The 24,447-nt window shown below is 40.3% G+C and overlaps 1 protein-coding gene across 3 annotated transcripts in view; it reads right to left on the minus strand.

Annotated features, from left to right (window-relative positions):
* The window catches only part of LOC104595825 (vacuolar protein sorting-associated protein, putative (DUF1162)), a 90,672-nt gene that overhangs the window by 17,786 nt on the left and 48,439 nt on the right, over positions 1-24,447 (minus strand). For all 3 annotated transcript variants that reach the window (XM_010256733.3, XM_019197488.2, XM_019197490.2), the window contains exons 14-16: positions 18,224-18,375; positions 12,066-12,121; positions 11,767-11,980 (exon numbers count right to left, since the gene is read on the minus strand). In XM_010256733.3, coding sequence (XP_010255035.1) covers positions 11,767-11,980; positions 12,066-12,121; positions 18,224-18,375 — 422 coding nt within the window. The remainder of the gene's footprint in view (positions 1-11,766; positions 11,981-12,065; positions 12,122-18,223; positions 18,376-24,447) is intronic.

Below are 24,447 nucleotides of genomic sequence, written 5' to 3' on the forward strand. Positions count from 1 at the left end.
AGTCACTCACCTAGCCGACCCACTTGAATTTTATTCATAAATCTTAGAGTTACAAGAAAGACAGTTTTGTCCCTCATATAAGATGGGACACATAACTTAAACTCAGATACAATAGACCCTTCACTTTCAAGAAGATAAACCAGAATGACCAAAATACCCCTGACTCGAGCATTCTAACACTCCCACTTAAGCTGGAGAGTATATATCATATAGTCCCAGCTTGTTACAAATGTAATCTATTCTTCCCCGAGACAATCCCTTTGTGAAGAGATCTGCCCACTGATTTCCTGAGCTCACATGAGATGTAGTTATTACCCCACTTATCATTTTCTCTTTCACAAAGTGACAATCCACCTCAATATGTTTAGTTCTTTCATGGAAGACGGGATTGGATGAGATGTGAACAACAGCTTGGTTATCACAGTATAGTTTCATGGGTTTGTCAACTGAGAACCCCATCTCCTATAGTAAGTTCTTCAGCTGTGGTATGGGCCATAGCCCTGTACTCTACTTCTGCACTACTTGCCACCACTGTTTGCTTCTTGCTCTTCCAAGTTACAAGATTGCCACCCAGGAAGGTACAATACCCTGTGGTTGACCTCTTGTCTGATATAGAGCCAGCCTAGTCAGCATCTGTGTACCCTACTATCTCAAGAGTTCCCCCCTTTTGGTATAACAAACCACGACCTGGAGCACCCTTTAGGTACCTAACAGTTCTCAGAACAGCTTCCCAGTGAGGAACCCGGGGATGTTGCATAAATTGACTCACCACACTCACAGCAAATGATATATCTGGTCGGGTAATGGTCAGATAGTTCAACTTTCCCACCAACCTTCTATATCTTCTAGGATCATCAAACTCTTCACCTGCATCCACACTTAACTTGGCATTGAGTTCCATAGGAGTCTCTGCTGGTTTAGCACCTGACAACCCGGTTTCTTCAAGTAGATCAAGAACATATTTTCTCTAACATAGGTTGATCCCCTGTTTTGACCTCGCAACCTCAATTCCTAGGAAATACTTTAGCTTCCCCAGATCTTTCGTATTGAAGTGGTCCTGTAAGAATTTTTTCAGCCGGTCAATGCCATTACTGTCACTTCCAGTTATGACAATATCATCCACATACACGACTAGCAAGATTGTCCCATCCTTTGAGTTATAGTTGAACACAGAATGACCAACCTGACACTGTTTCATCCAGAAGGCCTTCACCACTTCACTGAACCTGCCAAACCATGCACGTGGAGATTGTTTTAGTCCATAGATTGCCTTTTTGAGCCTGCACACCTTACCAGCCTCCCCCTGAGCAACAAACCCTGGTGGTTGCTCCATATACACCTCCTCAACAAGATCACCATGTAGGAAGGCATTTTTGACGTCAAGTTGCACGAGAGGCCAATCATACATAGCAGCTAATGAGATCAACACCTGAACATAACCAATTTTAGCCACAGGAGAGAATGTCTCCATATAGTCCACACCATATAACTGAGAATAGCCCTTGGCCACTAACCGTGCCTTCAATCGTTCCACACTGCCATCAGGAAGATGCTTCACTGTATAGACCCATTTACACCCAACAGTGTGCTTACCAGGAGGAAAGGTGGTGAGTTCCCAGGTGTGATTATGTTGTAGAGTAGAGAGTTCTTCTTCCATGGCTTGCCGCCACCTGGGGAGGTAAGGGCTTCCTGTACAGTCTTGGGAATGGGAACCGATGAGAGTAATGATATAAACTTGCAATGAGAAGCAGAAAGGTGAGCAGTGGAAACATAGTCTGAAATGGGATGAGAAGTACAAGTACGTTTACCTTTCCGCAAAGCAATAGGAAGATCAAGATCTGAGTGAGAAGGAGCAATAACAGGATCTGTCGACAGGTGCTAAAGTGGAGGGGCCGAAGCACTTCTGCGGGTATACACTTGAGTAATTGGCGGCCTCTCTGTAGTAACAGGCATATGATGTGCATCTGCAGTAAGAATGGGAGCTACGGGGAGAGGGTCCATAACCGGTACAGAAAGAGGAACCACAGAGGGAGAAGAAAAGACCCCGGCATCTGAGAAAAATGGAACTGATTCAAAGAAGGTGACATCAGAGCACACAAATGATTTATGAAATTTTGGGTTATAACACTTATACCCTTTCTGAGTCCTTGAGTAGCCAAGAAAAATACATTTCGTAGCTCGAGCATCTAGCTTGTCTACTCCAGGCCCCAAGTGTTGAACAAAACAAACACAGCCAAAGACTCTTGGGGTGAGAGGAAATAGAGACAAAGTGGGAAACAACACAGAGAAAGGGGATTGACTTCCAAGGATTGACATGGGCATCCGATTTATCAAAAAACAGGATGTAAGAACAACATCACTCCAAAAATGCTTTGGGACATACATATTGATCATCAAGGACCGAGCAGTTTCAAGAAGATGTCTATTTTTCCGTTCAGCTACACCGTTTTGTTGCGGGGTGTAGGCACAAGAAGTTTGATGAATTATTCCATGATGTTCTAGGTATTGCTGAAATGGTGAAGAGATGTATTCTTTGGCATTATCGGAGCAAAGTATTTTCATATGAACACCAAATTGAGTGCGTATTTCAGCATGAAATTTCTGAAAAATAGAGAACAATTCACTACGGTCTTTCATAAGATAGATCCATGTCATCCTTGAAAAGTCATCAACAAATATTACAAAGTACTTAAACCCATTATATGACACAACTTTAACTGGACCCCATACATCAAAATGAACTAAAGCAAAAGGACTTGAGACACGACTATCTTGGACTAAATGAGACTCGATGATGTTTTCCCAACTAACATGACTCACAATCTAATGATGAAAGATGACTCAAAGAAGGAACTAGTAGCTTCAAAGCCTTGAGAGAGGGATGACCGAGTCTGCAGTGCCATTGGAGAGGAGTAAGAGACGACTGAAAAGCCATTGGGGGGCCACCACCATCAAGGTAATACAAACCACCTGCTTCATGCCCTCCACCAATCTTCTTCCCCGTCTTGAGATCCTGAAACACACAAGAAGAAGGATAGAAGGTTACAGAACAATTAAGAGACTTGGTTAATCTGCTAACAGACATAAGGTTAAACGGGAACTTAGGAACATATAAAACAGATGCTAAAGACAAGGAGGAGAAATCAAAACCACCAACACCACAAATAGGAGATGTAGAGCCATTAGCAAGAGTAATTGACTGAGATGTGGAGGAGCGAGAAAGGGAAGAAAATACATCAAGAGTCCCAGACATATGGTCCGAGGCTCCGGAATCAATGATCCAAGGTGAGGCTTTGGAAGCTAAGCAAGTCATACCTGAATGGGCAAGTGTAGTTGTGTTCTGCTGAGATGTTTGAAGGAATTGCTCATATACTGCCTGTGGTACACTCACCATTTCCTGCCCGGAAGCACAAGCGGGTGTGGAGGGAGTTGAGGCAGTTTGCTGGCTTTCAGTAATTGTGCTACTACTCTTAGAAGTAGCATGGTTAACCTAAGTGTTGGGTGGACCACGCAAATCATAGCAGAAATTAACTGTGTGCCCCTCTAAGCCACAATGTGTACATTTTCTCTGAGCATTACTCCTTCCTCTTCCACGGCCTCCCCTGACTCTCGGCCTCCAGTCCGGCCACTAGCCCGGTTAAACATGTGTCCACCACGGTTGCTTGGAGGACCACTGTTGCCACCACTTCTACTTCCACGGCCACTCCCTTTAGTCACTACCAGACCAGATCTATCAGAGAAGGAAGAATGTTCCACCAGCTCAATGGATGTCCTTTTAAGACGGGCAAAAACTTCTTCAGGTGAAGGGAGAGCTGATCCCCCCAATATCTGTGCTCTGACAGGCTCATACTCAGCCTTCAAGCCCACAAGAAACCTAGTCACATCAAGTTGTTCACGTTGCTTTTGTTGGATCTGGACATCTGATATTAGAGGGTGATACACATTTAGCTCATTGCGGATGTTCCTCAAACTTGCATAATACTCCTCTAAGCTTTGACTTCATTGCTTCAAATTGAAGTACTCTTGGTATAACTAATATACCGTAGTTGTGTTGTCTTGTCCAGAGTAAAACTTTTTAGCATGATCCCAGATCTCTTTGGTTGTATCTAGGAACATGAAGTTCACACTAATCTTTGGTTCCATACTGTTCCAAAGCCATGTCATTATCTGTGCATCATCTTGTTCCCAATCACTGAACCCAGGGGAATTTGAGGAAGGTTTCTCCTCCCTCACATGTTTTACTTTCCTCTTGGCCTTCAAGAACACCTCCACAGATTTTGCCCATGGTACATAGTTCTCACCATTCAACTTGATGGGTGTCATTTGAACACTTATATAATCTGAAGAAAGCATGATGCTGGTTTTGTTGTCATTCCCATCTACGGAAGAAGCCATCTCAATTATTTCACCTTCAAATATACAACACAACCTCACACTCTTTTACAAGGGTTATCTCACTTATAACACCACCAACCCCAGCTTCTTTAAATACACATTACACACCACACACTAAGGCTGAAATCACTCAGTCTTCACATCAAACACCTGGGCTGCACACTGCAGAACCATTCACCATCAACACACTAAAACTGAAATCACTCAGTCTTCACATCAAACACTTGGGCTGCACACTGCAGAACTGATTACACACAAGGTCTAGGACACAACCACCACCACCAATCACCACGACACAACCTCCACCAATCTACTGCTGTTGTGAACTTCAGCAATCGACAACTCTTCTTTCAGCATACATATGAAGAGAAATGCAGAGAAACACGACTGAAATGCATATCAGTCACACCGAGCATCACCACAACCAACTTTTGAAGCAAAAAGAAAACATTCACAGTCCCTTATTTGGACAAACAACAATAGTGTTCATACCTGTCCACATTCAGCCCTCTTCGATACTGAATAGAGGGTTTAGTATACCACTTCAACGACCACCACAGCAACGACCGGAGGCATTCTCACCTCCAGACCCACAAAACGACAGCTCCTTTTCAGCCCCTTATCGAACCTCCACTCAGGTCAGTCGAAAAAGAAGAAGATGACTGTGAAAGTTGGCGGCGAACCCAGAAAGAGAACAGCAACAAGAAAGAAATAAGGATACAACCTTACAGCTCTGATACCATGTGAATAAACCCTAGTTGATTCTAGGTCAAAGTAGAGAAGAAGGAAGATTAAAGAAAAGAGAAAGAAGGAGAAGAGTGTTCGGCCAGACTAGAAGAGAGAATGTAAAAAATCACTCACCTAGCCGACCCACTTGAATTTTATTCATAAAACTTAGAGTTACAAGAAAGACAATTTTGTCCCTCATATAAGATGGGACACATAACTTAAACTCAGATACAATAGACCTTTCACTTTCAAGAAGATAAACCATAATGACCAAAATACCCCTGACTCGAGCATTCTAACATTTACCACTTATCATTTACCTTCTGGTAGGGATAAAGTATCTATTGTTGATGGCTCTCTTGTCTCTATTTCTGGAAAGGGTGACATCAAGCTCTTGGATACTATCTCCTTGTCTTCTGTCTTGCATGTTCCTAAGCTTGATACTAACCTTCTTTCAGTTAGTAGTATTACCAAACATATGAACTGCTCAGTAACTTTCTTCCCTGACCGATGTGTTTTTCAGGACCTGGAGACAAAGAAGGTGACTGGGACTGGCCGTGAGACGAATGGGATCTATCTGCTCGGGGAGAGCTCTCGTCGGGAATGATCAGTGGATAAGAAGTCACTTGTTTCTCAGATTGTGAGTCCGGTTATGCTTTGGCAAAACCGATTGGGTCATTTGTCTTTTTGATCCTTAAAGAGTTTGTTTCCTACTTTGTTTGAGTCTGTTGAGTTGTCCCAGTTGAAATGTGAAAATTGTGAGTTTGCTAAACATTGTAGAAACTCTTATTCATTGAGTAATAAAAGGAGTAATAGTTCTTTTGATATTGTGCATACTGATGTTTGGGGGCCATATCACATCCCTTCTATGGGTGGGTACAGATATTTTTTGTTATTTGTTGATGACCATACTCGGTTTTCTTGGGTTTATCTTATGCGTTCACGAGATGAGGTTCCCGCCCTGACCCAAAACTTCCACCAAATGATCCTAACATAGTTTGATGCCAAGATCAAAGTTCTTAGATCTGATAATGCAAAGGAATACTTTGCTAAGCCATTGGCATCTTACCTTCTTAATCATGGGGTTATCCACCAAAGCACTTGCCCTCGTATACCTCAACAGAATGGAGTTGCAGAAAGGAAGAATAGGCACATCTTGGAGGTGGCTAGAAGTATTATGTTTACCTCCAATGTCCCTATTCGCTTCTGGGGTGATGCTATCCTCACGGCGGTATATCTTATTAATCGGGTTCCTTCCTGGGTTCTTGATATGAAACCTCCTTTTTCCCTTCTATACCCAAATGAGGAGTTGTTTATTGTTCCCCTTAAAACATTTGGTTGTACCTGTTTTGTTCAGCTTCTCGGACCCCATCACTCCAAGTTTGAACCAAAGTCCTCCAAATGCATCTTTCTTGGTTATGCACAAACTCAAAAGGGTTATTGCTGCTATGATCCTGTCTCAGGGAAGAAATTTGTCTCCATGGATGTCACTTTCTTTGAGGAAACACCCTATTATTCTCGGGTTTCTCCTCAGGGGGAGAGCAGTGAGAGTGGGGATTTGGGTCCTTTTCTTCAGGGGGAGCACAGTGAGGGTAGGGTTAATATTGTTCCTTTACCTATTACATTGGATGATGAGGGCTGCAGTAGTGAGGGTGGTCAGAAGGATCAGGAGTTGAGAGTCTATCACAGGCGATGCAGGCAGGTTGATCCCGGTCATCAGCAGTCCAGGCCAGCTCCAACCTCTTCTGCGGCTCCAAGTCCAGGTATTATAGTCCCAGGGCCCACAAAGACTCTTTCCACTGTTGCCACTTCACCTCCTACAGACGACCTTGACCTTCCCATTGTCATCCGTAAAGGGAAACGGCATTGCACCACATCTACAACCCACTGCATTTCCCAGTTTTTATCCTATGATCGCCTATCTCCCTCCTACAGGTCCTATCTTACTTCCGTTGCTAATGTCCCTATTCCAAGAACAGTGCAAGAAGCCCTATCAGTCCCGGAGTGGAGAGGTTCAATGCAAGTTGAAATGGATGCCCTGTTGAAAAATAATACCTGGGAGCTCGTTGATCTACCCAAAGGAAAGAAACCAGTTGGATGCAGATGGATATTTACTGTGAAGCACAATGCGGATGGCTCCATTGAGAGGTACAAAGCTCGGCTAGTTGCAAAAGGGTTCACCCAGATTTATGGTATAGATTACTTGGAGACCTTTGCCTCGGTAGCCAAGATGACCACCATTCGAGTTCTATTATCTCTTGCAGCAAGCCACACTTGGCCTTTGTACCAAATGGACGTTAAAAATGCTTTTCTGAATGGAGACCTACAGGAAGAGGTTTACATGCAGTTGCCTCCTGGATTCTATGATACAGAGACAGGTAAGAAGGTCTGCCGGCTCAATAAGGCATTGTATGGTTTGAAACAGTCACCTAGAGCTTGGTTCGATAGATTCAGACTAGCCCTTGGGAAGTTCAGTTATGTATAGACCCAGTCAGATCATACACTGTTCATCAAGAGGGTGGAGTCCTCTCTAACACTACTTGCAGTATATGTTGATGATATTGTGGTGACAGGAAATGATAACCATGAGATTGAGTCCCTCAAACAGCTCCATCAAGAGTTTGAGGTGAAAGATCTTGGTGCACTACAGTACTTTTTGGGTATTGAGGTTGCTAGATCTAAACAAGGGATCTTTGTCTCTCAGAGGAAATATGTTCTAGATCTGTTGGCGGAAACTGGAAAGTTAGGTGTCAAGCTTGCAGATACACCCATTGAACAGAACCACATGATTAGTGCAGAGAGTGGGGAACCTCTTGAAGACAAAGTTAAGTTCCAGCGATTAGTGGGAAAGCTCCTATATCTTTGCCTCACTCGGCCAGATATCAGTTATGCAGTTAATGTTGTCAGCCAGTACATGCATTCTCCTAGAACCACGCATCTTCTTGCAGCAGAAAGAATATTAGCATACTTGAAGAGATGCCCGGGTAGAGGTATAATGTTCAAGAACAATGACCACATGAAGGTGGAGGTCTATACGGATGCCGATTGGGCTGGGAGTGTTGATGACAGAAGGTCTACCTCTGGATATTGTGCCCTTGTGGGAGGTAACCTTGTCTCTTGGAGGAGTAAAAAACAGTGTTGTCTCCCGATCTAGTGTTGGAGCTGAATACAGGTCAATGGCTAACGGAGTGGCTGAAATTCTATGACTGAGATCACTACTTGAGGAGTTGGGTATTGAGTATGAGAAGCCCCTGATGCTGTATTGTGATAATCAAGCGGCTATTAATATAGCACACAATCCGGTGCAGCATGACAGAACTAAACATATTGAAGTTGATCGACATTTTGTACGAGAGAGGGTCTCATCACAAGAAGTGTCTCCCGTACATCACATCCAACATGCAACTAGCAGATATCCTCACCAAAGCTGTACCAAGGAAGAAGCTAGAGGTGGATCTCTCCAAGTTGGGAATGATAAACATTTATTCCCAACTTGAGGGGGAGTGTAGAGAACACTGATGTGGGCCCCACAGATGTTCCACTGTGTCCGTAGGGTAGAATGTGTTCTAGTCATCCTTGGGTTAGCTGGTGATCAGTTGGTTATTTCAGTTTTATTTTGTTCTATTTGTTATGTAAATACTAAGGGCAGATCTGTCCTTTCCATGTAATGAGCATAACCTATAAATACTAAATAAAAGTGGCAGTGGCAGAACATTAAGATTTTGTCCCTCCTTTCAACCCTTGTGTTCTACTGCTCTCTCTTCTCTTTCTCCTCTCTTCTCTATACCTTTTCTTCTATTTTCGAACCTGAAATTTATTAGGGTTCAAGGTTGATAGCGGTCTTGAACGTCTACTGTATTTTATTGTTATTTTCTCTTTAGCCCTGAAATGGCTTTTCTGTAAATATTCTTATTTTATTGATCTTTATATTGAGGCTCTTGGGGTGGGGCCGAACTATTCAGTTCACTTCAGAAATCTGTCTTCTCCTCTCTGGTACGAACTACCTGGTTGACATTATTTCCCTTTATGTTACTTTATTTTTTGACAAAAAGTGTAACTGAATTTATTAAAAGCAAGAGGAGTAGATGAAATAATGTACAACTAGAACACTGACAGCTTAGGGAAACATAGGCAAAACTCTGTCACTATACTTATCTTCCCTGTGTGCACCAGATTTTGTCAATTGATCAGCTAGAGAGTTTAGTCCCCTAGGAATAAAGTTGACACATAAATAACCCAAGATGTCTCTGATCTCTGTCAGATCGTGAGATAACCTCAAAGGGCCTCCATACTTCTTCCCTAACCATTTTATTGTGTTTGTAGAGTCACCCTCAATGGTTCGAGTAGACACTCCTGTCTTCTGCAATTCAGAGACCTATGAGAACAGCTAGAATTTCAATCTTTGTTGAGTCATCTGTCCCAAATGGACCACTAAAATCTCACCAAATACTGCCATCCCTTCTCTTGATCACACCACCAACCACTGCTGTACTGGGGTTACCCAGGGCACTACCATCAAAGTTTAGTTTCATCAACGCTTCTGATATAGGACAGCTTCTATTAATACTTAGCAGCCTGGAAGACGAGTGCAGGATCTCTAACAAGTTCCATTGAAAATTCCCCATCAAGATGCCTTTGAACGAAGTCCAAGGAATTTGTCACCCATTGATTGCCAAGTAGGTTATGTAAGAGAGCAAATAGAAAAGATAGCTACAGTGCATACCCATAAAACTCAGAATTAAAATAATATGAAAGATATATTTGGGGGAAAGATTAAAAATAGGGTGGATTTGTAGATAACAAATATTCTACTACTATGGTTTTGCTCTAGAACAGGAAAGTGCAATGCAATGGTTTCTTGCTGAAGTTCGGATGCATGGTTGGATCTTCTAAGAAGATTAAGAAAATTAAGAAAGTTTTTTTAACCCCAAAATTTACTCCCGGTGGAAGGAAGGAGGGGTGGCCAACGCTCTAGAAAAATCTAAATACGAGGCCACTTAAACACTACAAGAATATACAAAAGAAGAAAAGAAACCCACAATGGCCTCTAAACCCAAAAAACTCAAGAAAAATGTAAAAAAGATATTCCTGAACCATCATTGGAAAAGAACCTTTGTGAGAGTCTCAATAGATCATGAATAGTGTTGTAGACAACACTATTTTGTACTGCACTTCCAATCTTGGAGAGTGAGTTTGCTACCTGGTTGGCTTCCCAGTATATATGTACAGTTGTATGTCCATTCTGTCATGCTACGTGTCCATTTTCGCCATCCAATACCAAAGGGACCAGGGCGTCCGACATCTATTCTGTACTACATCAATCAAAATCTTCAAATCAGCTTCTACCATCCCTTTGGAAATGCCCATCGCTTTAGCTAACCCGAGACCATGTAACATAGCCAATGCCTCCACCATAAAGGCAGCTATTTTATATGGAATTGTGGATATGCATGAGGGCAGCTATTTTATGGGTTAGGATGAGAATACTAGAGTTTTCTCTTATAAGTAACAACCTTATAAGGTGTTGATAGATGCTATTCTTATGGAAATTGCCCACTATGTCCCAGACAAGAGAGGAATTCAGAGACATATCAACAAATGACGCTAATAAAGGACTGGGGGGAGGGGGACCATTTACTGAGGGAGTTCTCAACCTCAATTTGATAGGTATTCTCTTGGGAAGCCATCCACCACAGTCTTCAAGTTTTTTTCCCATTTTCAGGGGGAAGAAGGGAATTTTCAAACAAGGGGAGCAAAATTATTAGTATACTAATGTCCTGTAGGTCCAGCAGACTTGCTTAGGGCTGCAATAGTTCGTCTTTGTGGGCTTAAGTTGACGTGTTCAGTGCATTTGGATGGAGTCAAGGTCGAGAGGAACTTACAGATCATTTGGATAGTTCTTCAGCATTGAGTCAACATCTCATTCAAATGGTTTCCAATATCATTCGATCCAGTGGCAAGTGCAAGGGGAGGGGTGGGGAGTGTTGGGTGGTGTCATCTTTCCTGGGTATTCTATGCATTCTTGTTTAGATAGTACGTTTTTGTATGTGTTAGTTAGCCACATTGTGTTTTGAAGACATTTTGACGCAGAGACTGAAGTCAAACTAGAATGCATGGAGAGAGAGAGAGAAAGAGAGAGAGAGAAAGAGAGAGAGAGACTGAGAGTGAATTCCAAGAACCAGAAAAATTTGGAAATTTTTCTCCTTGGGGCCCAAAGGGCTTTAGTGGGGCCTAAAACCTTGATTACCTTGAGAAGGAGTCAAAAGGAAAGTGCCAACCATCTAGGCCCAATTATTTGGACAATATCTAATAAATCAATGGTTAGAAAGTTTTGTTTATTAATTAATTGAGCCACATAGAAAGACTGGACTTTTGCCACAAACAACAGTATAAATGGAAGTGTTTTCATTAGCATCTTCATAGTTATCATTCTCCCCAATTCAGGGTGGGTGTGGCGGGGGGGATCATATGCTGATCTCTAGATGCACCGAGCTTATCTCAACAAAAGAAGCAAAAATCTTAAGACAAAATGAAGAAAAAATATATTTAGAAAGGAGTCAGAAGTGTTGTTTGAAGGACATATGTGTAATATGATTATCAAAAAATGATGTATGTGTACTATATGCAATAATTCATACTTACCAAGACCCAAAGACATCAATGCCTTTTTTAATCCTCCAGATAATTTTATAGCATTAAATACTGCTATTGAATCATCGACTGTATCCCCTGGCCTCAGCAAAACAGTAGCAGATTCAGCTCCTTTTTGTTGAGGACGCTGAAAACGCAATTCCATGGGGAACTCAGTTCCATTATGTATCCTTAGTAAAGGAGAAACTGTGATGGATAAGCCATCCTGCAATTCATCCATAAAAGTTAAATCAGAATAACCATATTCATCCCATGGATATTGATTGTGAGCAAGATAATTAAGCAAATACCTCAGTTTCTTTTGAAATGTCAACTACAACAAATGGCCCTGGGAAAGTTCTTGAATCTGCTCAAGGATGAAACACAAATATTAGGGGCAAAATCAAATAATAAAGAGAGAAGTCTGAACTGAAAACCATTAATACACATGAACTAGAAATCTTGCATAAAGAAGGAGAAATAAGCATGTTGTAATTCTGGGTTATGGTGCCACAGGGGCACTTTGGTCCTTTTATTTATTTTAAAATCTGAGTTGTAACATCCCCTAATATAGACTTGGGCCGTCAGCACAAGATTTTTGGAGCCTCAAACCTTCTCTCTTTTCTCTTTTCTTTCTCTTCCTCTCCTTCGTTTCTCACTTCTCACTATTTCTCATTGGACAATATGGTATCAGAGCATTATTCTGGGCTCTAGAAATTCTCAGGTCGTGTCTCTACTCTCTTGGAATTTAGTTTTTTTTATTGGAGAAGGAAGAATCCTCAATTGGCCTGGTCTGAGCAGACTTTCCCCCTTTTTCTTTCACTCTCTTGGCCATAGTACCAAGAAAAGTACCTTTGGTACTCATGGTGACAACTGGATGATGTGAAGAATTTGCTGTGTAGGAACTGTGGATTGTGGGAGCCTTTTTACCCTCAGCTATGTACAGTTTTATCCATGCTGAGAGAATGCAATAGGCATTGGATGTTACAGTTGGCAGTTTTGTGTGAGACTGTCTCTTTTATGAAGTACAAGGCTGTTTTTCAGTTCAGCTAGGGTTTACGGTCATTCATCGCTGCTGAATGTACTCAGAATTTATTTGTTTGGGATCAGTTTGGTGCTGTTTTAACTGAAATTCTACTGTCCTCTCCTTTATTGTATGCTGTTATAGACATTTTGGTTCAGTTTGCCTCTGTTACAGCTTGTTCTAGTGTCTTCTTATTGGGAATCCCCTCATTTCTTGGACATAACAGTGAACTTATTTGTCTAATGGCCACTGAAGTTCAGCTTCTTCCAATGTCACTTCCTCTCAAGGGACTCAGGGTGTAGGGATGGACAACATGAGTTTTCCCATGGTTATCACTCCTTTAGATGGTTTAAACTATGGCCTAAGAAAATCAAATTATATATTACAGCAAGGGAGAAAGCTGGATATATCAACAGGAAGGTTAAGAACCTAAGACTGGGACTGCAAAACATGATAGGTGGGACCAGGAAAATAGTATGGTCATGTTCTGGCTTCTTGGGTCTATGCAGCCACAAGTGACACTGTGGCCAGACACGGCATGTGAAATTTGGGAGCAGGCTAAGTCGATTTATTCTGAACAGAGGCATTATACCAAAATTTATCAGCTACAGGTTGAGTCCTCTTGTAGGCAAGGAGACCACAGTTTGTCAACTTATTATGTTTCTCTTAATTTTGTTTGGGAAGTATTAGATCACTACCAAAATGTTAAGTAAAAGAACAATGATATGCCAAGACTTACAAGAAACTTGTATCTCAGCAAAGAGTGTTTGCCTTCCCCTTGGGGCTGAACCTCAACAAGTATAGATTTTGGTGAGTAGTGAGATCTCCTTGGTATAACAAGTGTATGCTCTAGTTCTAAGGAAAGCAGAAAGTGTGATGCATGCTTCTGAGGGGAAGAAACAAATTGCATTAGCTACAAAAGCTAGTAGTGGTGGAGTGAAGAAAGATGACTTCAAGAAGGGTGATGATAAAGATAAGTTGTATACTCACTGTTAGAGGTCAAGACATACACGTGAGACATGTTGGGACTTGATTGGAAAACCTTAGTGGGCAAATAAGAATCAAGAACCAAATAAGAAGCAAGCTCAAAAGAAGTATAATTTTGTAAACATGGCCCCTCAAGAATCCCAGACTAATTCTGTTACTGGTACACATGAGCATCCCCGTGCTTCACATTTTAAGAAGGATAACATTAACTCCTTTTGTGATCACTTAGAGTCATATGGTAGGGTTCTTCACTAGGTGGACAGCACAACACCTACCCCATCTACTTCATTTGCATCTACATCAAGTAACGTTGCTTTTGCATTCCATGTGTCCCTCCCATGTTCTTGAATCCCCTTGGGTTATTGACTTGGGCTTCTAATCACATGATCAGTCAGCCACAATTGTTTCATTCTTACAAGTTTACAACCAGCTGTAAATCCCACCTGAAATAATCTGAAATAAAATAGAGAATAGAAAAAAAGATGGAAGAAAGAGAGAAACAATGGAGGAAGAAGGTAGAAGAAAAGGGAAGAAGGAATCGAGAATTTCGAACCTCTCTCCAGACCCCACAATTATCTTTTATATCTTTCATTGAAAAAGAGTAACAATTACAAGTATACCCTTAGTAGGGCGGCAAACACTAAAAACACTAATAAAAGAAATAAAACAGGTCCATAACCAAGGTCCACTAACTAAGAAATTAAACCCAGACAGAAATAAATAAAACAATAATGTCCTATGGCCCATTTGGCTCATCATCTCTACACTCCCCTTCAAGCTGAGCATAGATATCAATCATGCCCAGCTAGATTACATAGTTCCGTAAATTTGCCTTAGGGACACCCTTAGTCAATACATCTGCCAACCGTTGCTCTAAGGCAATGAAAGGAAGACAAACTTCTCGGGAAGCTACCCTTTTTCTTATAAAATGCCGGTCTACTTTAATATGTTTCGTCCTATCATGCTGAACTGGATTGTGAGCTATGTTAATTGCAGCCTGGTTATCACAGTACAACAATAAAGGCTTATCATACCATCTCCTCTAGAAGTGACATGAGCCATGACGGTTCTGAAACACCATGTGCCATTACCTTGTACTCTACCTCAGCTGAAGATCTAGCTACTACTGACTGTTTCTTACTTCTCCAAGAGACAATGTTCTCTGCAACCAAAGCACAATAACCCAATGTAGATCTTCTATCATCAATACCTATCAGTCCAGTCAGCATTTGTATAAGTGTCTATGCCTAGAGAAGAGAATACACTTTCTCAGAGTTCCCTTAAAGTAACACAAAACCCATTCCACGGCAACCATATCTGTCTCTAGGGGCCTGCATAAACTAACTAATCACACTAACAGCATATGACATGAGATATCTAGCCGTGTCATACAAAGGTATAGTAACTTCCCCAAAAGTCTCTGGAAAAATCCCTTGTCTGCCAAGAGCTCACCATCGTTAGCTGAGAGTTTATAGTTGGCATCAATAGGTGTAGAAGCAGGTTTGGCACCAAGTTTCCTAGTTTCCATAAGAAGATCTAACACATACTTTCGTTGCGAGATGAAGATGCCATCTTTAGACCTAGCAACTTCAATTCCCAAGAAATATCTCAGCTCCCCTAAATCCTTAATTCCAAATTCTAAGTTAAGGAAGGCTTTGAGTGCCCGAACTTCCTCACTTCCAGTTCGCAGATGAGTTGATTCTCTTTTGCGAAGGGGAAACAAAGGAAATGGAACATCTTAAAGCTTTAGTAAACCGGTTTAAAAGTGTCTAATCTTAAGGTGAATTGGGGTAAGAGTTGTTTCACAAGAATAAATAGGACAGAGGAGGAAATCACTCTTTTAGCTAAAGTGTTGGGCTATAAGGTGAGTGTCTGGCCAATGAGCTTAGGCTTACCACTTTGGGGGAATCCTTGTTTGGAGAATTTTTGGTAACCAATTATAGAGAGGTTTGAGAAGAAGTTAGTAGGTTGGAAAAGGAATTATATTTCTCTTGGGGGAAGAATCACTTTAATTAAGCCCACTTTAGCAAACTTACCGGTGTACTTCTCAACCTTTAATATTCTAGTGGGTGTGGCTAGGAAGTTAGAGAAAATTATGAGGGATTTCTTACGGAAGCTAGGTGATACTAAGAAGGACCATTTGGTAAAGTGGGAGGTAGTGACCAAAAGCAAGGAACAAGGGGGTTTAGACATTGGTAATATCAAGAAGAGGAACGTGGCATTGCTGGGAAAGTGGATATAAAGATGGGTTCGTGAACAAGATAGATTGTGGCATAGAGTGATAGCAAAGTATTCATGGTAGGGCATCCAATGGATGGGAGGTAGGACTCGACCCAAGGGCTTCCCACTCATCACCTTGGAAGGCCATTTTCAGAGTCATCCCTACTCTCCAAGGTACCACATTTTAAAGCAGCAGACAGGGTACTCAGGTATCTAAAGAAATACCTAGGGGCTGGCCTATTGTTTAAGAAGCATGGTCATATGAAGGTCGAAGACTACAAATGCAGATTGGGCTGAATCAGTGGATGATAGAAAGTCAACCAGTGGATATTGTTCCTTTAGAGGCTGAGTAAAGGGCTATGACCCATGGAGTTGCTAAGGTGTTGTGGATTAAGAACCTAATGGGAGAACTATGATTTATAGTTGATAGTCCCATATCACTCTATTGAGACAATAAAACTGCAATTAATATAGCAGCCAATCCTATTCTCCATGATAGAACTAACCATATTGAGGTAGATAAGCACTTCATCAGAGAGACACTTGACAGAGGTGAAGCATGTACTCCTTATATCAGTTCTAAAGAGCAGCTTGCCAATGTCCTTACAAAGGGTCTTCAGGGTTGAAGGCACAATGATGAATGAACTATGTGACAAGTTGGGTATGATACATATATACAACCCAGCTTGAGGGGGTGTTTGTAATTTTGGCTTATGGTGCCACAAGGGCACTTTGGTCCTTTTATTTATTTTTTATTTTTTAATCTGAGTTCTAATGTCCCCTAATATAGACTTGGGTGCCACCAGACCAAGATTTTTGGAGCCCCAAACCTCTCTCTCTCTCTCTCTCCCCCTTGTTTCTCACTTCTCGCTATTTCTCATTGGACAATGAAGTAAAACAATCCATTCATGCAAGGTGTAAAGAATTTGTAGCTAGAGTTGTAAAGAATAGGTTGGTGAATCTAAAATAACAAAAACTAGCATGATAAAGACAACCTAATAGCAAAAAGAAGATGGAATTTAGATGAAGAGACTAATAATATGTAGCCTCAAATGACTAACTGCATAAAAGATAAGTACCAAAAGAGGTTTTAGAAGAATTTGAAAAGAAATGGCAAGGTACTAAAGAAACATGGTGATGAAATAAAGATGTTCAAAAAATAATCAAAATCAAAACAAGCATGTATAACGATTTGCAAAGAACTAAAAATATATAAAACTTGGAAAAAATATAAAAACACAAAAAGGAGGATCAAGAGAAAGTGAGTGAAACTAATTTAAGACATATGGCAAACTTATATAAGCTAGGTATGAAGAGGGAAAAAATGGAACTTGCATACTTGCAAAAGATGGAAGAAGAAAACAGAGATTTAAATCACATCAGATGCATCAAAGAGAAATGTCAGAGTCATGGTAAATGATGGGGGAAATCAAGGAAAGATGGAGGACCTGTTTTGATACACTACTACATTAAGAACATATAGAAGGTGACAATCGGAAATGGATAATTGAAGTTAATAGGTACTTTTGGGGGAGGACTACCCCCTGTTGTGTAGCCCGTTACAAACAAAACAAGAATAAGATGAGGGGACACCTTATTAAATAGTTTTCATTGCCCTATTGAAAAGTCTATGTAGATATAAACTCATCAAAAAGAATATTATGTAGACATAGGCATATATTTACATGCTATCAGAGTAGATCACATAGAAACAAATTGACGATGATTCATATTTGATGATTTTGGTCCAATCATTATGGATCAAATTTAGGTAGCCTTGACTGGACTGGATACAAATTCATAATCAGGAAAAGAGATACCATTTGCAGCCCTATTTTTTCCCTCTACCATAGTTCATGGAAGATACTAAGCATTTTAGACTTCTTCACTAAACAACTTGACTAGAGAGAGATTTTGGCCTTGTTATGAGTTTTTTTTTTTTTTTCCTTTATTTCTCATGGTAAAAATTGGCCATTTGGTAATGTCTTGAATTTTCACTGCAATTTGGCAAGTGCATAAATTAATTTTCTTAAAGATACCTCCCCAAGATATCAATATGGTATGTAACAGCATAAGCATCACGAATATTTAACTACTATTTGGTAAATCATCCTGAAATTCCTTTTATTAGTATCTAGAAAACCACGTGTTGATGCATTCTTTTGAAAAAAATATATATATTTTAACTAAGAAAATATATGTAATTATGTAGCTATAAACAAATTTTATAGAAGATACCTTGTAATGATACTATACGTGTTCTCCAAGCAAGTACTCGAGGATTCAAAAAAGAAACATGAATTGGAGAAGTTGAAAAATCTCCAACCACAGCAAGCTGGACTGACACAAAGGATGCATTTTCTGGAATCTGATTTGCCAAAGCTATGTGCCTTACAACCATATATTCAAACATTTAAGTAAGATGTCAAACCAAATGAATATAAACCATGTTAGTATTTAATAATATTAATATGACTGAGTAAATAATTGAGTATCAATATGGACAAACCCAAGAATCTAATGATGAGGATAAAGCAACATACATGTCCTAAAAACATAAGCTTCTACTCCTGATAAGTAACAAGATAAAATAAAATACATTAAAGTGAAGATAAAGAACAATGGAATAAAACAGGCCAGCACATCAACCTGGAATTTCTGGAACTTGATACAAAACAGTCCCTATTGTGTCACCCATAGCTAAACAAATTGGTTGATTTTAGAATCCATCTAAGGCCTCGTTCTTTTTCGAGTAAAAATGGGGAGGGGATGTAAATGGGTGGGTCCCATGGAGTTGAAATAATCCCGTGTTCGCTTCTTTGTTAAAGACCTTTTGTGATTCCTCAGTTTCTTCCTTTCCCTTCAAAGAGTTTTGCTGTAGACCCATTCTAACCAAGGTAAGAGCCTACTATAGACTTGCTTCAGAATGAGAGTTGTTGTCACTTACTGATTTCCTGCCCCTTTGTTGCAGATTTCTGGCTTTGGTTTTCTTCTTTGTTTGGGTGCAGGTAGATGTTACCTACGGAGGTTACTATGTTATTTGATCCCTCCTGTTTAACTTGGCCAAAGAAGAGAGGGAGTATAACGTGGAGACGTGCCAGAGCAGCTTTGATTTGGACCATTTGGGAAGAGAGAAATGCAAGAATCTTCTCAGAGAAGGAGAGAAACAAGGAAGAAATCAGGATTTGTGTGATGGTTTGTTATGTGCCTTAGGAGAACTCACCCCTAAAAGCTAGCTGTTAGAGGAGGGAACCCAAGCACATATATACCCCACCACAGCATCCCATTCTACTGAAGTGGGATACCTCACATTAGCATCCCATACTACCAACATGGGACAAATGGATCGTAATATCCCACCACGCTTCCGCAGTCCCGGCGCCCACGCAGGCTGGTTTTGCACTAGTCCACCTAGTCCCGGCCGAACACTGCAATACCGATGTCACCACCTGCACCGCACGATTGCAACTGGGAGGCATAGTGTAGGCTCTGATACCATTTGTTATGTGCCTTAGGAGAACTCACCCCTAAAAGCTAGCTGTTAGAGGAGGGAACCCAAGCACATATATACCCCACCACAGCATCCCATTCTACCGAAGTGGGATACCTCACATTAGCATCCCATACTACCAACATGGGACAAATGGATCGTAACATCCCACCACGTTTCCGCAGTCCTGGCGTGGGATGTTACGATCCATTTGTCCCATGTTGGTAGTATGGGATGCTAATGTGAGGTATCCCACTTCAGTAGAATGGGATGCTGTGGTGGGGTATATATGTGCTTGGGTTCCCTCCTCTAACAGCTAGCTTTTAGGGGTGAGTTCTCCTAAGGCACGTAAAATGGTTAGGATGATCCACTTGATCAAAACTCTGGAGTTGCTCTCCCGGTTCACCTTTGGTGATATTTGGAGGAATTGGGAAGTAGTTGCTAAAAGCTCCAAGAGAAAGGACAGAGTAGAGGTGGTCTGGATACCATCAATTGAAGGTTTTGTTAAACTGAATTTTGATGGGAACAGCCGAGGTAATCCAGGCCCTTCTGGAATTGGAGGGGTGGTGAGAGATGGAGAAGGTAAACTCATAGCACTTTTTTCTGGCCCTACGGGTATGGGTGACTCTCTCAAAGCCGAATTGCTTGCTGCAATTCAAGGGGTGCAAATAGTTAGTGAGCTAAACTTGACAAATGTGGTGATAGAAGGGGACTCAAAAGTGGTGGTAGAATGGAAGGAATCCTGAGTCTATAATTTGGTGCTACAGGAGTGAAATGAAAAAATTTACTTGGCAAACCAGGAATATGAATTTAAGAATACAACGGGTGAGAAGATCAGCAAATGGGATGGCGGACGCTTTGGCTAAACAAGGGGTAAAATGTCTATTTTATTCAGGGCATAGTTGTAATGTGTTTTTCTTTTGTATGAGAGGTAGCAGCTCATGCCTCTCTAAGGGATGATTGTAAAGATTTTACATAAGATTCTTTAATAAAACTAAATTTATTCATAAAAAAAAAATCCTGTGTTCAGCCGCCACTACAATGGGACCCACAGAACTTTTTTCCAGATAGTACCTAGAGAGTGGGTAAGTTACTTACCTACCCACCGAAAACTCAAATCGCATGGATTCTTGCGCCTTACCTGGGTAACTTTTCGCCAGGCAAACGCTGTATTTGTGAGTGCCCAGGCAACGTTTCCCCAGGAATCACTTGCCCAGGGAAACGTGTTACCCAGGTAATAGAAAACTAACAAGGCCTAAATGAAAAATCCACTCCGGATGCCAAGGATATGCCTTTCCCATGAGCTATTGCAGACTCCAAGGGCCATAACCAAAATTATTCATCCAACTTATAGGAACTTGAGAGCTTCCTTCTACCTCCACTTACTTAAAGTTAAAACCAATCAAAGTCTAAAATGTTTGAAATATTTTCTAATATTTTCATGATGTATTTCCATTTTTGTGCGTACTGATGTGAAATATTTTAGAATTGGCATACTCCCTAATGAGAACCACCTCCACCCACTTAAACTATTCATTCAACATATAGCAAATCAAGAGCTTCCTTCTACCTCCACCTACTTAAAAGTTAACAGATCAAAGTTTAAAATGTTTGGCATATTTCCTAATATTTCCATGACATATTTCCATTTTTGTTGATACTGGTGTGAAATATTACTAGAATTGACATACTCCCCAATGAAAACTACCAAGACTACTACACAAAATGGTATCATAACACGATGGGTCAGCAATGGTATTAGAGACATGTGGAGCAGCAGAATTATTGCTTACCTAATGGATTGACGAGAAGACTAAGGTACTCAAAAGGTGCCTAGAAACCTATCTAAGATGTTTCACCGGTGAGAAACCCCACCAGTGGGCCCAATGTTGCTGTGGGCCGAATTTTAGTATAATAATACCTTGTTTCAGTTGGATGCTGGGATGACCCCATTCAAGGCTCTCTACAAGAGGGATCCACCAGCCATCCTCTCCTACAAGAAGGGATCTGATGTTGCTTGGTAGATGAGAATCTAATGGCCAAAGATGACCTGCTCAGGTCAATCAAGTCCAATCTTGAGAAAGCCCAGCAACACATGAAAGCTGCCTATGACAAAAAGCATTGCATGGTAGAATATCAAGTGGGGGACTTGGTTTACCTAAAGCTTCAGCCATATCGTCAAGCATCACTAGAAAAAAGAACATGACACAAGCTGTCTCCTAGATTCTATGAGCCTTCCAAAATCACTGAATGAGTGGGGACAGTAGCTTACAGATTGAAATTACAAACCATGTCCAGTCTACACCCAGTGTTTCATGTATCACTCCTCAAGAAGAACCTGTTGCCCAACTCAGTGGTTGCCTCCGAACTTCCAAAGTTCTGAACAGAAGGCCACTGGCCACATGGTAACTCAACCCCTAGGTATTCTCAACTACAAATGGGTCAAGACCGGAGGGAATATCATCCAAGAGGCCCTTGTATCATGGGCAGGACTCCTACTGGAAGAAGCTACATGGGAACCCCAGAAAGCTCCAGCCCAGCAGTATCCACACCTTGGCCTTGAGGACAAGGTCCATGTTAGGACCCCAGTTACCAGCCTAGAAGCCCAAGACCAACTAGAAGGGACCCTAATATCAAATGGGAAGAAAGTCATCATTGTTGAGCAGTAGAGACTAGGTCCATGAGCCTGGCCAGTTAATGCTCCAGTATACATTCGAAGGAAGCCTCATCACATCAACTAATCGGTTAAGGCCTGCATCAAGGAAATTGGAGTCAGTTATGATTTGTAATAAAGAATATATATAGGAGAGAGCATGGAAAAAGATATGAATGCAGAATGTTTTCCTTTCTCCACCGTCTTCTTTTCTGTAGGAGGGTGTGTTTCCCTCAAAGAAACACCTATATTGCAGTAACCCAACAGTGTAGAAGCTGGATGTCGGTGTCTACAATAACTCCATCCTTCTCGGTTGTCATTAATGGAAGTCCTCAAGGGCATTTTCAAAGTTCCAAGGGTCTTAGACAATGAGACTGACTATCTCCTTGCCTATTTAATTGCGTAGTAGAAACTCCCAACAGAATGATGGACAGATCTGCAAGCTGTGGTTTCTTTAAGGGTTTCCAAGTGAATGAGGAGGCAAGAAGAATACCTTTGTTAAAATATGCAGATTACACCATCTTTTTTTGCAAAGTAACAAAGGGTCAAATGTTGCATTTAATATGTATTTTATCATGGTTTGAGTGGTTTTGAGGTTGACGATGAATTTGCAAAAAAAGTGAGTTTATGAACATTGGGCAGGTTCAAGGGATTGAATGCTTGGCTGCTGCATTGGATTGCAAAGTGGGCTCATTGCTAATAAAATATCTTGGCTTATGGATTACCCTTAGGTGTGAAATGCACATCAAAAGCTATTTGGAATGGTAATTCTAGAGAAGTTTGACAAAAGGTTGGCATCTTGGAGATCTAGATATCTATACTACTATTAAAAGTGTAAATGAGATCTAGATTCTATACTTTTTTTGACTAAAATATCCCTATTTTTCATTCTATTCTCTCAAAGCCCTATATTTAATGTATTAACTCCCATAACCTGTCATTAAATCCTATATTTAAGGTGCATTAAATGTACGGTCTGTGTAATCTTTCCTTGACTAAAATGCCCTTACTTATGAATTTGGTCCCTCTCTAACTATACGGACACTCTTACTTTCCACTTCATTCAATTCCCTCTTATTGAGGTGTTCACTTCCATTCTTTCTCTTCAGATACTTTATTTGAAGTACTTTTGCTTTTCACCAATAAATTCTACAAATTAAATCTATATCCAATATTTTCGATAATATAAAACATGTGTTCAAAACCAACATGAAAAATAAACTACCATTTCATCTCATTGTCTAGGTGGTGGATAAGTAGTTCCCCATGCCAAATGGGTCAACCAATGGTCTCAAAGTCAAGTGAACAATTTAAATAAATATAAATATAAATATTACAAAAATTACAAAATTTTGTGAAAAATCTTAGGCACATCTCTTTTATTATATATTTATCATATTAAACAACCATAAATAGGATAAGCAAGAGATATTTTTATTAATGATTGAAACGAAATACATGATTTAAACAAAACCATTTTCCTATTCAAGTGGTGGGTCAATGATTCAACCTTTTAGGTCAAATGTGTCAACCCATGATGTTATTAATTAAATGATAAAAATTTTAAAAAAGATATAGACACAAAAATTATTAAAAATATAGAAATTTGTAAAGAACATGTGGGTGCATCTCTAATATTATGTATTCATCACATAAACAATAGTGTGATAAATAAGAGTTATTTTTTAATAATGATAGGAATAGAATTAAAAACAAACTAACTTGAAAAGTAAACTGTTTTATAGGCATATAAATTGGGCAGGCTTAACTCAAGCCCAAACCAACCCAGCTTGTAATTTTTGCTAGGTTGGCTTGGATTTTTGGCCCTTGAGCTGGGCCTAAGCCTAACCCTTAGGTAGCCCAAGTTAGGCCTGACTATTACATAGACACATTTACATACAAGCATGCATACATAATTATACACATATTTATGTCAGTTTTTGCCATGGGCTGATTAACAAACCCAAGTCCAAGCCCACCCAAGTGCATCAAATTTCAGTGCGGGTTGGGCCGAGGTTGGACAGATTAAGCTTGACTTTGGTCTCAAGCCTTAGGCCAAATGCATAGAGTTGGACCTGGATTGAGCTTAAGATCAGTCCGACCTATTTGACTTGCACTATAACAGTATAATCGTTTGGGTAAGATGGGTCAACCAATGCTGTCATAATTAAATGATAAAAAATTGATAATTATATAATGAAAACTCAAAAAAATAGATAGAAAAAATTATACAAAAAAAACATAAATTTGTCTATAAAATGTGTGCACATCTCTAATATTATATATTTATTATATTAATAAAAAAAATTGATAAATAAT

Source organism: Nelumbo nucifera, chromosome 5 (assembly GCF_055504915.1).
Source record: "Nelumbo nucifera cultivar China Antique chromosome 5, China Antique-T2T, whole genome shotgun sequence".
Classification (NCBI taxonomy): domain Eukaryota; kingdom Viridiplantae; phylum Streptophyta; class Magnoliopsida; order Proteales; family Nelumbonaceae; genus Nelumbo; species Nelumbo nucifera.